The following is a 14,266-nucleotide window of genomic DNA, read 5'->3' as shown; positions in this document are numbered from 1 at the left end:
AAATGCTGGTAATTATTAACTGTTCAAGATCTTGTTGACATTTCTGATTTTACTCCTGTGTCATTTACCCACACAGCCCGAAACACTGGATATGAATTTTAAAGTGGCACAGGCCAGGTAAGGTCAGAGGCTTACTGATGAGATCTCAGCAAGGAAGAAGAAGCGAATATTAACATAAATGGGACTAAATAAATAATCCAAAGACAGAGCTTCTTTTCCTTTGTTTTTTTAAATTACGCCACATACCAAAGTGTCTTACAACTTCTGAAAACATCTATTTCAATATTTTATCTTATTGATTTTCAAAGTAATCAAAGCAATACTTTTTATTCTCTGAGACTATTAAAATCATCCTTTGTAAATATTACAGTTTATTCTAAATTAGAAAGAAAAACATTTACACCAAGTCAAGACTCTTCTGTAGGATACAGAAAAAAAGATGTGTATACTATGTGACACCAATCTGAAAAAAACATGCTCAGATTTACTTTATGTGTCATATTTTATGTCTGTTCCAGCATAAAATAGATGAAGACTTTCATGAACGTGATTTCAATGAGAAAAAAAAAAAAATAAAGAGAAAGAGAAATAAGAAACTGAAGATTCTCATACAAAGTAAGTATCTTATACTAACTCCTGTGGACATTCCTGGCTCCCAAGCAATATACCTGAGTCAAAATTAACTCAAAAGTAAAATATCAGAAATTTTATCTGAGGAGGAGCTTCAAGATGGTGGAAGAGTAAGACGTGCAGATCACCTTCCTCCTCACAAATACATCAAAAATACATCCACATGTGGAACAACTCCTACAGAACACCCACTGAACGCTGGCAGAAGACCTCAGACCTCCCAAAAGGCAAGAAACTCCCCATGTACCTGGGTAGGGCAAAAGAAAAAAGAAATAACAGAGACAAAAGAATAGGGACGGGACCTGCACCAGTGGGAGGGAGCCGTGAAGGAGGAAAGGTTTCCACGCACTAGGAAGCCCCTTCGCGGGCAGAGACTGTGGGTGGCAGAGGGGGGAAGCTTCGGAGCCACGGAGGAGAGCGCGGCCACAGGGGTGCGGAGGGCAAAGCGGAGAGATTCCCGCACGGAGGCTCGGCGCCGAGCAGCACTCACCAGCCCGACAGGCTTGTCTGCTCAGCCGCCAGGGCGGGCGGGGCTGGGAGCTGAGGCTCGGGCTTCGGTAGGATCGCAGGGAGAGGCCTGGAGTTGGCGGCGTGAACACAGCCTGAAGGGGTTAGCGCCCCACAGCTGGCTGGGAGGGAAGACCGGGAAAAAGTCTGCAGCTGCTGAAGAGGCAAGAGACTTTTTCTCGCCTCTTTGTTTCCTGGTGCGTGAGGAGAGGAGATTAACAGCGTCGCTTAAAGGAGCTCCAGAGACAGCGCGAGTCGCGACTATCAGCGCGGACCCCAGAGACGGGCATGAGACGCTAAGGCTGCTGCTGCCGCCACCAAGAAGCCTGTGTGCAAGCACAGGTCACTATCCACAGCGCCACTCCCAGGAACCTGTGCAGCCCGCCACTGCCAGGCTCCCGTGATCCAGGGACAACTTCCCTGGGGGGAACGCATGGCGCGCCTCAGGCTGGTGCAACGTCACGTTGGCCTCTGCCGCCGCAGGCTTGCCCCGCACCCGTACCCCTCCCTCCCCCAGCCTGAGTGAGCCAGAGCCCCCGAAGCAGCTGCTCCTTTACCCCCGTCCTGTCTGAGCGAAGAACAGATGCCCTCAGGCAACCTACACACAGAGGCGGGTCCAAATCCAAAGCTGAACCCGGGGAGCTGTGAGAACAAAGAAGAGAAAGGGAAATCTCTCCCAGCAGCCTCAGGAGCAGCGGATTAAATCTCCACAATCAACTTGATGTACCCTGCATCTGTGGAATACCTGAATACACAATGAATCATCCCAAAGTGAGGAGGTGGACTTTGGGAGCAATGAAATATATATTTTTTTCCCTTTTTCTCTTTTTGTGAGTGTGTATTTGTATGCTTCTGTGTGTGATTTTGTCTGTATAGCTTTGCTTTTACCATTTGTCCTAGGGTTCTGTCTGTCCTTTTTTTTCTGTTGTTTTTTTTTTAGTATAGTGTTTAGCACTTGTTATCATTGGTGGATTTGTTTTTTGGTTTGGTTGCTCTCTTCTTTCTTTCTTTCTTTGTTTTTTAATTACTTTTAAAAAAATTTTACTAATTATTTTTTTATTTTAATAACTATTTTATTTTCTTCTTTCTTTCTTTCTTTTTTTTCTCCCTTTTATTCTCAGCCATGTGGATGACAGGCTCTTGGTGCTCCAGCCAGGCATAAGGGCTGTGCCTCTGAGGTGGGAGAGCCAAGTTCAGGACACTGGTCCACAAGAGACCTCCCAGCTCCATGTAATATCAAACGGTGAAAGTTCCCCAGAGATCTCCATCTAAATGCCAAGACCCAGCTCCACTCAATGGCCAGCAAGCTACAGTGCTGGACACCCTATGCTAAACAACTAGCAAGACAGGAACACAACCCCATCCATTAGCAGAGAGGCTGCCTAAAATCATAATAAGGCCACAGATGCCCCAAAACTCACCACCAGACGTGGACCTGCCCACCAGAAAGATAAGATCCAGCCTCATCCACCAGAACACAGGCACTAGTCCCCTCCACCAGGAAGCCTACACAACCCACTGAACCAATCTTAGCCACTGGGGACAGACACCAAAAACAACGGGAACTATGCACCTGCAGCCTGCGAAAAGGAGACCCCAAACACAGTAAGTTAAGCAAAATGAGAAGACAGAGAAACAAACAGCAGATGAAGGAGCAAGGCAAAAACCCACCAGACCTAACAAATGAAGAATAGGCAGTCTACTTGAAAAATAATTCAGAATAATGATAGTAAAGATGATCCAAAATCTTGGAAATAGAATGGAGAAAATACAAGAAACGTTTAACAAGGAACTAGAAGAACTAAAGAGCAAACAGTGATGAACAGCACAATAAATGAAATTAAAAATTCTCTAGAAAGGATCAATAGCAGAATAACTAAGGCAAAAGAACGGATAAGTGACCTGGAAGATAAAATAGTGGAAATAACAACTGCAGAGCAGAATAAAGAAAAAAGAATGAAAAGAATTGAGGAGAGTCTCAGAGACCTCAGGGACAACATTAAATGCATCAACATTCGAATTATAGGGGTCCCAGAAGAAGAAGAGAAAAACAAAGGAACTGAGAAAATATTTCAAGAGATTACAGTTCAAAACTTCCTTAATATGGGAAAGGAAATAGTTAATCAAGTCCAGGAAACACAGAGAGTCCCATACAGGATAAATACAAGGAGAAACACACCAAGATACATATTAATCAAACTATCAAAAATTAAATGCAAAGAAAAAATATTAAAGGCAGCAAGGGAGGGGCTTCCCTGGTGGCGCAGTGGTTGAGAGTCTGCCTGCCAATGCAGGGGACACGGGTTCGAACCCTGGTCTGGGAGGATCCCACATGCCGCAGAGCAACTGGGCCCGTGAGCCACAACTACTGAGCCTGCGTGTCTGGAGCCTGTGCTCCGCAACAAGAGAGGCCGTGATAGTGAGAGGCCCGCGCACCGCGATGAAGAGTGGCCCCCACTCGCCGCAACTGGAGAAAGCCCTCACACAGAAACAAAGACCCAACACAGCCAAAAATAAAAATAATAAATAAATAATAAATAAAAAATTAAAAAAAAAAAGCAGCAAGGGAAAAACAACAAATAACACACAAGGGAATCCCCATAAGGTTAACAGCTGATCTTTCAGCAGAAACTCTGCAAGCCAGAAGGGAGTGGCAAGACATATTTAAAGTGATGAAGGAGAAAAACCTACAACCAAGATTACTCTACCCAGCAAGGATCTCATTCAGATTTGACGGAGAAATGAAAACCTTTACATAGAAGCAAAAGCTAAGAGAATTCAGTACCACCAAACCAGCTTTACAACAAATGCTAAAGGAACATCTCTAGGCAAGAAACACAAGAGAAGGAAAAGACCTACAATAACAAACCCAAAACAATTAAGAAAACGGTAATAGGAACATACATATCGATAATTACCTTAAATGTAAATGGATTAAATGCTCCAACCAAAAGACACATACTGGGGCTTCCCTGATGGCGCAGTGGTTGAGAATCTGCCTGCCAATGCAGATGACACGGGTTCGGGCCCTGGTCTGGGAGGATCCCACATGCCGCGGAGCAACTGGGCCTGTGAGCCACAATTACTGAGCCTGCGCGTCTGGAGCCTGTGCTCCACGACAAGAGAGGCCGCGATAGTGAGAGGTCCGCGCACCGTGATGAAGAGTGGCCCCCGCTTGCCACAACTAGAGAAAGCCCTCGCACAGAAACAAAGACCCAACACAGCCATAAAATAAAAATAAATAAATAAATAAAGTAATATTAAAAAAAAAATGAGATAGTTTAAAAAAAAAAAAAGACACAGACTGGCTGAATCGATACAAAAACAAGACCCATATATATGCTGTCTACAAGAGACCCACTTCAGACCTAGGGACACATACAGACTGAAAGTGAGGGGATGGAAAAAGATATTCCATGCAAAGGGAAATCAAAAGAAAGCGGGAGTAGCAATTTTCATATCAGACAAAACAGACTTTAAAACGAAGACTATTACAAGAGACAAAGTAGGACACTATATAATGATCAAGGGATCAATCCAAGAAGAAGATATAACAATGGTAAATATTTATGCACCCAACATAGGAGCACCTCAATACACAAGGCAAATACTAACAGCCATAAAAGGGGAAATCGACAGTAACACAATCATAGTAGGGGACTTTAACACTCCACTTTCACCAATGGACAGATCATCCAAAATGAAAATAAATAAGGAAACACAAGCTTTAAATGACACATTAAACAAGATGGACTTAATTGATATTTATAGGACATTCCATCCAAAAACAACAGAATACACATTCTTCTCAAGTGCTCATGGAACATTCTCCAGGATAGCTCATATCTTGGGTCACAAATCAAGCCTTGGTAAATTTAATAAAATTGAAATCGTATCAAGTATCTTTTCTGACCACAACGCTATGAGACTAGATATCAATTACAGGAAAAAATCTGTAAAAAATACAACCACATGGAGGCTAAAAAATACACTATTTAATAACCAAGAGATCACTGAAGAAATCAAAGAGGAAATCAAAAAATACCTAGAAACAAATGACAATGAAAACACGACAACCCAAAACCTATGGGATGCAGCAAAAGCAGTTCTAAGAGCGAAGTTTATAGCAATACAATCCTACCTCAAGAAATAAGAAACATCTCAAACAACCTAACCTTACACTTAAAGCAATTAGAGAAAGAAGAACAAAAAAAACCCAGTTAGCAGAAGGAAAGAAATCATAAAGATCAGATCAGAAATAAATGAAAAAGAAATGAAGGAAACGACAGCAAAGATGAATAAAACTAAAGGCTGGTTCTCTGAGAGGATAAACAAAATTGATAAACCATTAGCCAGACTCATCAAGAAAACAAGGGAGAAGACTCAACTCAATAGAATTAGAAATGAAAAAGAAGAAGTAACAACTGACACTGCAGAAATACAAAGGATCATGACAGATTACTACAAGCAACTATATGCAAATAAAATGGACAACCCGGAAGAAATGGACAAATTCTTAGAAATGCACAACCTTCCGAGACTGAACCAGGAAGAAATAGAAAATATGAACAGACCAGTCACAAGTAATGAAATTGAAACTGTGATCAAAAATCTTCCAACAAACAAAAGCCCAGGACCAGATGGCTTCACAGGCGAATTCTATCAAATATTTAGAGAAGAGCTAAGACCTATCCTTCTCAAACTCTTCCAAAATATAGCAGAGGAAGGAACACTCCCAATCTCATTCTACGAGGCCACCATCACCCTGATACCAAAACCAGACAAAGATGTCATAAAGAAAGAAAACTACAGGCCAATATCACTGATGAACATAGATGCAAAAATCCTTAACAAAATACTAGCAAACAGAATCCAACAGCACATTAAAAGGATCATACACCACGATCAAGTGGGGTTTATCCCAGGAATGCAAGGATTCTTCAATATATGCAAATCAATCAATGTGATACACCATATTAACAAACTGAAGGAGAAAAACCATATGATCATCTCAAAAGATGCAGAGAAAGCTTTTGACAAAATTCAACACCCATTTATGATAAAAACCCTCCAGAAAGTAGGCATAGAGGGAACTTTCCTCAACATAATAAAGGCCATATATGACAAACCCACAGCCAACATCGTCCTCAACGGTGAAAAACTGAAACCATTTCCACTAAGATCAGGAACAAGACAAGGTTGCCCACTCTCATCACTATTACTCAACATAGTTTTGGAAGTTTTAGCCACAGCAATCAGAGAACAAAAAGAAATAAAAGGAATCCAAATTGGAAAAGAAGAAGTAAAGCTGTCACTGTTTGCAGATGACATGATACTATACATAGAGACTCCTAAAGATGCTACCAGAAAACTACTAGAGCTAATCAATGAATTTGGTAAAGTAGCAGGATACAAAATTAATGCACAGAAATCTCTTGCATTCCTATACAGTAATGAAAAATCAGAAAGTGAAAGTAAGAAAACACTCCCATTTACCACTGCAACAAAAAGAATAAAATATCTAGGAATAAACCTACCTAGGGAGACAAAAGACCTGCATGCAGAAAACTTTAAGACACTGATGAAAGAAATTAAAGGTGATACAAATAGATGGAGAGATATACCATGTTCTTGGATTGGAAGAATCAACATTGTGAAAATGACTATACTACCTAAAGCAATCTACAGATTCAATGCAATCCCTATCAAACTACCACTGGCATTTTTCACAGGACTAGAATAAAAAATTTCACAATTTGTATGGAAACACAAAAGACCCCGAATAGCCAAAGGAATCTTGAGAAAGAAAAACGGAGCTGGAGGAATCAGGTTCCCTGACTTTAGACTACACTACAAAGCTACAGTAATCAAGACAGTATGGTACTGGCACAAAAACAGAAATATAGATCAATGGAACAGGATAGAAAGCCCAGAGATAAACCCACGCACAGATGATCACCTTATCTTTGATAAAGGAGGCAGGAATATACAGTGGAGAAAAGACAGCCTCTTCAATAAGTGGTTCTGGGAAAACTGGACAGCTAAATGTAAAAGAATGAAATTAGAACACTCCCTAACACCATACATAAAAATAAACTCAAAATGGATTAAAGACCTAAATGTAAGGCCAGACACTATCAAAGTCTTAGAGGAAAACATAGGCAGAACACTCTATGACATAAATCACAGCAAGATCCTTTTTGACCCACCTCCTAGAGTAATGGAAATAAAAACAAAAATAAACAAATGAGACTTAATGAAACTTAAAAGCTTTTGCACAGCAAAGGAAACCATAAACAAGATGAAAAGACAACCCTCAGAATGGGAGAAAATATTTGCAAATGAAGCAACTGACAAAGGATTAATCTCCAAATTTACAAGCAGCTCATGCAGCTCAATAACAAAAAAACAAACAACCCAATCCAAAAATGGGCAGAAGACCTAAATAGACATTTCTCCAAAGAAGATATACAGATTGCCAACAGACACATGAAAGAATGCTCAACATCATTAATCATTAGAGAAATGCAAATCAAAACTACAATGAGATATCATCTCACACCGGTCAGAATGGCCATCATCAAAAAATCTAGAAACAATAAATGCTGGAGAGGGTGTGGAGAAAAGGGAACCCTCTTGCACTGTTGGTGGGAATGTAAATTGATACAGCCACTATGGAGAACACTATGGAGGTTCCTTAAAAAACTAAAAATAGAACTACTATATGACTCAGCAATCCTACTACTGGGCACATACCCTGAGAAAACCATAATTCAAAAAGAGTCATGTACCACAATGTTCATTGCAGCTCTATTTACAATAGCCAGGACATGGAAGCAACCTAAGTGTCCGTGAACAGATGAATGGATAAAGAAGATGTGGCACATATATACAATGGAATATTACTCAGCCATAAAAAGAAACGAAATTGAGTTATTTGTAGTGAGGTGGATGGACCTAGAGTCTGTCATACAGAGTGAAGGAAGTCAGAAAGAGAAAAACAAATACTGTATGCTAACACATGTATATGGAATCGTAAAAAAAAAAAAAAAATGGTCATGAAGAACCTAGGGGCAAGATGGGAATAAAGACACAGACCTACTAGAGAATGGACTTGAGAACATGGGGAGGGGGAAGGGTAAGCTGGGACAAAGTGAGAGAGTGGTATGGACATATATACACTACCAAACCTAAAATAGATAGTTAGTGGGAAGTAGCCACATAGCACAGGGAGATCAGCTCGGTGCTTTGTGACCACCTAGAGGGGTGGGATAGGGAGGGTGGGAGGGAGGGAGATGCAAGAGAGAAGAGATACGGGGACGTATGTATATATATAACTGATTCACTTTTGTTATAAAGCAGAAACTAACACACCATTGTAAAGCAATTATACTCCAATAGAGATGTTTAAAAAAGAAAAGAAATTTTATGTATTGTAGTACTTAAAAGTATAAAGTTTACCATTAGAATTTATATGAAATTTGATCCCATTTCTTACCAATGATGTTGCCTTTCATTAAAGACTCAGCTTCAATTTCTCTTTCTTCAAAATTATTGAGCAAAGTTAGAGTAAATAAATGAGATATTATAATTTACTAGACTGGTGAATTAGGTTCTAAATATTTTAGGTTCTAATTATCTAGGGAAAAAATGCATTTTTCATTGATTTCTTAAACATCAGCCCATTGAAAAATTAAGCAAAGTTAGTTTGTTTTGATATTCCTGGGTAAACTACTCCTGAAGAGATACCTTCCTCCTCTCTACTTTCAGCTTTTTAATAGTTCAACAACGACAAGAACAAAAAGTCTCTACTATAAGTGAAGTGGGTGGGGGAAGGAGGAAGCAAGTTGAAAAGCAATATGAAAAATCCCATTTGGGTTATTTCATTAGTTAGTGTTCACATTTAAATATACATTTTATAGGACTGTGCCCCAAACTGTTAGTCATGATTAGCTTCAGTAGGTGTTACAGCTGGATACTTTCATCTTCTATCTTAAATACGCATGCACTATTAAAATTTCTGCTACTGTCGTACGTGGCTTTTAGAAAGAGAAAGAAATCTGTTTTTAAGTGTGTGAGGTTGTTGGGGCCCAGGGCAACCGACCGCAAAATGCACCTCAATGGCATATTGATTATTTTGAATAAAGTTATGTGAGAAACAACCAATGGAAAATAAATGATTAAAAAAAAAAACAAACTCTGATGCCCCTTTTTCTCCCTAAAAGTGGGAAATAAATCTCCCATGTGAAGGTACCCTCCCTATACCAGGAGGATAGAAGCATCCCTATCACCAAAGTTAGGGAATTCAAGGCTAAGCAAGCTGTATAGACAAAGTTTGTTACTTCATTAGTCTGCTACCCCAAACACAAGCCCCCTTGTTTTGTTACATCTCTTCAAATAGTTGTTTCTTTGTCTAAACATGATATATAATTGGCCTGCTCTGGACAGTTTGGGGGGGTCCCATTTTTATGACTTACATGCATACAAATTAATTTTTTTAATTAATCTTTTCATCTGTCTTGTGTCAATTATTAGACCAGCCAAAAGAACTCAAGAAGAGCTGGGGCGGGGTGGGGGGGGAATTCCCCCTCCCTGGACAAAGTTATGATATCCTTCCTTGGGAATTTAATGGAAAGTTTGAGGATTTCTGGATAATCACTATTGGCAACAAAACAGAAACACAATCATGAATGCTTGCTAACAAATTAAAAACACTCAAGTTGGCCTCAAGTTTGTTCAACATAGTACTACAGATCAGATAACAGTGACATGATAGCCAGAGTACTGACATACAAATGTTTTGACTCAAAACTTCTATATCCAGCCAGTTTGTTCTTCTAAAGTGAATTCAAAAGAAAGATATAATTGTAGAGTAATAAGATTATCATCCTGTTGACATACCCGACAACAACAGGTGATAATTTCAAAAGGAAATAAAATGGATGAAATAGTTTTTAAAAAACATGAGAAACACAACCATACAGCTCAGTATTATCTGATTAATTGTTGTTATAATAGTTGCAAAATTTAATTGCAAACATCAAAAATAATTCTTGAAAAAAAATGCAATAGACAAAGTAAAAAATAAAAAGAACAAAACTGAACCTACATCCCAGTAATTCCTAAAAGGACTTGGAATTAATAGGGTGAGTTGTAAAAAAGTCAGATTACGTTTAATTTCATGTAACATCAGAAACTACTTATATACACCATTGTTTCTATTATAGAGAAAAATCGTATGTTTAATATCTTTAAAAACTTGATACGATAAAAACAACATGTACTTTTAAAAATATTAAAAAGGTGAAACAAAAAGAATGAATAAAATAATTTGACAGAAGATGACATTTATATTATGGAAAGAATGAGACATGTACTTAAAGATGCCCTTTTAAACAACAATCTCAGAATGAATCCAAAAAATTAAGGCTAATTTTTTATATTAGTCCTTGTATTTAATCCTTTTTGTGTAAATAAACTTTAATTGTAATTAATAATAACAGCAAACATTTACATAATGCTTACTATGAGCCTGGCACTCTTATGCAAACTCAAATATACTAACTTACTTTACCCTCAAATGAACTTTTCGGTTAGTAATCTTATCCCCATTTTACAGGTGAGCAAAATGCTAGCCCATAAAGTTAATAAATTTGCCAAAGGAAATACTACTAAAATTTAAATTTGAAATTTAATTTAACCCAGGTTGTTTGCATCCAGAATCCAGGCAGTTCTGGATACACTCTGGATACCCAATACACTTTACAGCCTTTTTAATTAAGGGAACTATTAGAAATATACTTTTTAAATTCTCAAGTGGTTCTTTCTCCTTACCATTTACTTATGTGAAAGGCAGGGTACAAGGGGGAAAAGTGGGAACGAGTTAGAAAATGGATAACATCTAAGAGCTGTGAATGGGCAAAGACCCTGCCTTCTGGGTCACAGCTGGTCCTCATAGATGATTAGGCTGCACTTAGAAGAATTCCTACTTAGAATTGTCAGGCTCTGCCCTCATTAGTATACAGGGTGTCTCTAAGAAATACCACTGGCACAAGCTTCCTCCCCTGTATCCTAAATAACTTATTCCCCTGCCTTCCTCACAGTGAAGCCTTCTCAATCAAGTCTTCCAGTTGATGTTTTTCTATTTCTTTAGGTCTATCATTTATTCCTTTACTCAACACTTTTTATCTTGAGTCCACAATATACTAAGACAGAGGTATCTTTTTCTTATATCCTAGAGTAAGGCAGAGATACACAGAGAGAGACAAAGAGAGACAGTAAAACACAGTAAGATGTGATAAGAACTAGAGAGTCTACAATGTACATCTCGCTTCCGTTACCAGTTTGTGGGTCTGTACTAATGCTACATAGTTTTGATTTTTTAAAAAAATACATCTATTACTTTTTAAGTTATTGATATCAATTGGAAAGGCAGAATTATTTGTTAAACAACAGAGTAGAAGGACACCTCCATGGATACAGGCTCTCCTGCAAATATTCACGGAGTGAGAGCCTATGAACAATATATTGCTCATGAAAATCAAGTTTCTTCTTTTGCATAAATCACAGTTTACCACAGACTCTTAAATGACATGTGAATGAAACACTATCACATTTGCTCCTTTTTTTTTCCAAATATTAGATATTTAAGATAGATGAGAACATGGTATTCCAAGAGTTGTTCACATTCTTTTACTTACAGCCCTCATAGATGTCAGTAGGAATATGGACTGCTGCATGCTGATAGGATATTTGTCGCCCAAAATTAGCATCATCGATAAAAACAGGTTTTATCCTCTGGCTGCCTGGCTCACTATCGTTCTTTTCCGGCTATAAAGAAAAAATAGACAATAAACAGAATATTACAACTTATGCTAACACAGATATTGTCACATTCACTTCTTCATTTGCCAAATGCATAGTCTTTAAAAAACAGATCTACAAGAATATTTTAAAATATAGTCTCATGATGACATCAGACACACAAATTTCCATTCAGGTATTAGCTTTCACATTATAACCTAACTTCTCTCTTAATTACCTCAACGTTAGAGTCACTCGGGATCATCCTGAGAGGACCAGAGCTTTCCCACATCCAGTACTTATTAGAATGTACATTTAAAGAATAGCCTAAGTACCTTTAAATACAACCAAATGAAAAGTTTCCCCTTGAAATAAATTTCACCACTTATGTTACCAAATTTCTATAATTCTTAGTTTGATAACCAAAGGTACACATGACCTTTGTGTAAAAATAATAATAATAATAATAATAGCAATGAAGGATTATTTTATGTCATATTCCCTTGATTTCTGCATGTTTTCCAGGTGTATCAATTTTTGTTTTAAAAAAGTAAGTACAAATACCAGGAAAGAAGAGAGATCTATTGTAACTCTAAGTACAATCGAATCCTAACTTCAACCAATTTGTCTCCCAAGGTAGGAGAAAAGATCCAATCAATAACGGTTCAAGAAAATCCCACAAGAGTTTCAGGTTGAAGATTAATTTTCTACCTATTTGAACTATGTTTTTGATACTGAATTACCCTGGCAAGGTAATCCAGTTTCTAGTATGGCAAGAAACTAAGAATCTCACTCTTTTATCCAAAATGCATCTCTCTAACAACAGTTTTTGGCTAATTATGTTAAACTTTTTATTCCCCCAGTTCAAATATAGTTAACTCTTTCCTAACTAAACATTTTTTTAGTAAATTCAGACCTGTATTATCAACTCCGTTTTAGGGACTAATGTATTCCATATTCCCAAGGTAATTTCCTCAAAACAAAACTGAAAAAAGAATCACAACATTTGACTATTTTCGCAGCACACTGTAGTAATGCAACTGATAAGCAAGAGAAAAGACTTAAATGGACACTCAGAAAATTTCTTAAGAAGGCTGGTAGAATGTGGCAACACAAAGTCTACAAAGAAGTGATAGTGTTCAACTTTCTAGATGGCTCTGATAATTTCTATAACCAGATAACCCATCAGTATCCCAAGATATTTTAACACACACACACACACACACACACACACGTGTGTGTGTGTTTCCCTAAGGAAGTTGCAACACTGGAAAGATTATTTAGACACAAATATTAGCAAAAGGGCTTTTTTTTTTTTTTTTTAAATCAATGACTTCTAAAGCTGCAAGTGCAACTCATTATGTAATGAAATCAATTTAATAGGTCATGACCAAATTATTTTTCAAATGAAACAATGTTGAAAGAAAATATGAAAATACTCTCTATAATAAGGGGAAGGACTATAATTGGAAACTGTGGTTTAGGTATTCTGTTTGGGGGTTTTTTATGTTTTATTATACTTTGTTGAAAAGGAAAAACTGCACATTTTTAGAATCTTTTTATGAGTCAATTTAATGTGCTGAAAATAAAAATTAAAAAAAAAATAGTTGAAGACAGATCACTGTTTTCTATCCATGTGAAAGCCACAAAGATATAATTGCTCCCCCATTAACTAAATATACAAAATAATGAAACAGTAGTGTTGAAAGTCTAAAATTTGGCAAAATACCTACACGCAGGAATCACTAACTCATACTTTTTTCTAAAACAGAGGTTAGGTGTGTACAGCACGAAGGATAAGAAAAGAAAGGAGAAAGATGATAAGAAAAAGAGACACCATAGCGCCAAAGAACACATAACCTAACACATCTACCAGCATTCCAACTGCTAATAAAGGAAAGAATAAAAATAATAAGATTTGGGATAACTGGGATTTGGTCTTGGATTCAACTGTGAATTTTAACATATTTTAAAATTCATCCTCTGTTCTATGGCTCTCTGTTCCTGGGCACAACTGACTTGAATAAAAGAAGGGATCATTAAAACAAACTACTTTCATTAATAACAAGAATGTAAAGAGGGTCTCACCTAATAAATGATGTCATTTTTCTTCCCGACTGCAAACATCCTGAATTAGTGAAAAGCCTCAATATTTATTTTAAAGCAGAGGTTTCTCAAAGTGTGGTCCTTGAAGAAGCAGTATCAGCAACCACTGAAACTTTTTAGAGTGCAGGCGCTCTGGCCCCACCCCAGACCTAGTCAATCAGAAACATCAGGGGAGGGATCCAGCAAGCAGTAGTTCAACAAACCCTCCAGGTGATTGTGA

At 37.8% G+C, this 14,266-nt stretch overlaps 1 protein-coding gene across 8 annotated transcripts in view; it reads right to left on the bottom strand.

The window, feature by feature from the left end:
• Positions 1-14,266, bottom strand: part of CACNA2D1 (calcium voltage-gated channel auxiliary subunit alpha2delta 1) — a 496,257-nt gene that overhangs the window by 169,001 nt on the left and 312,990 nt on the right. For all 8 annotated transcript variants that reach the window (XR_005021203.1, XM_036863210.1, XM_036863212.1 and 5 more), the window contains one exon: positions 11,838-11,967. Coding sequence is in view for 7 of the 8 variants with exons in the window: in XM_036863210.1 (XP_036719105.1) it covers positions 11,838-11,967 (130 nt within the window). In the remaining variant the exon portion in view is untranslated. The remainder of the gene's footprint in view (positions 1-11,837; positions 11,968-14,266) is intronic.

The sequence above is a fragment of the Balaenoptera musculus genome, chromosome 9 (genome assembly GCF_009873245.2).
Source record: "Balaenoptera musculus isolate JJ_BM4_2016_0621 chromosome 9, mBalMus1.pri.v3, whole genome shotgun sequence".
NCBI lineage: Eukaryota > Metazoa > Chordata > Mammalia > Artiodactyla > Balaenopteridae > Balaenoptera > Balaenoptera musculus.
Note: the sequence above shows the minus strand (reverse complement) of the source record. Positions and strands in the feature narration are given on the sequence as shown.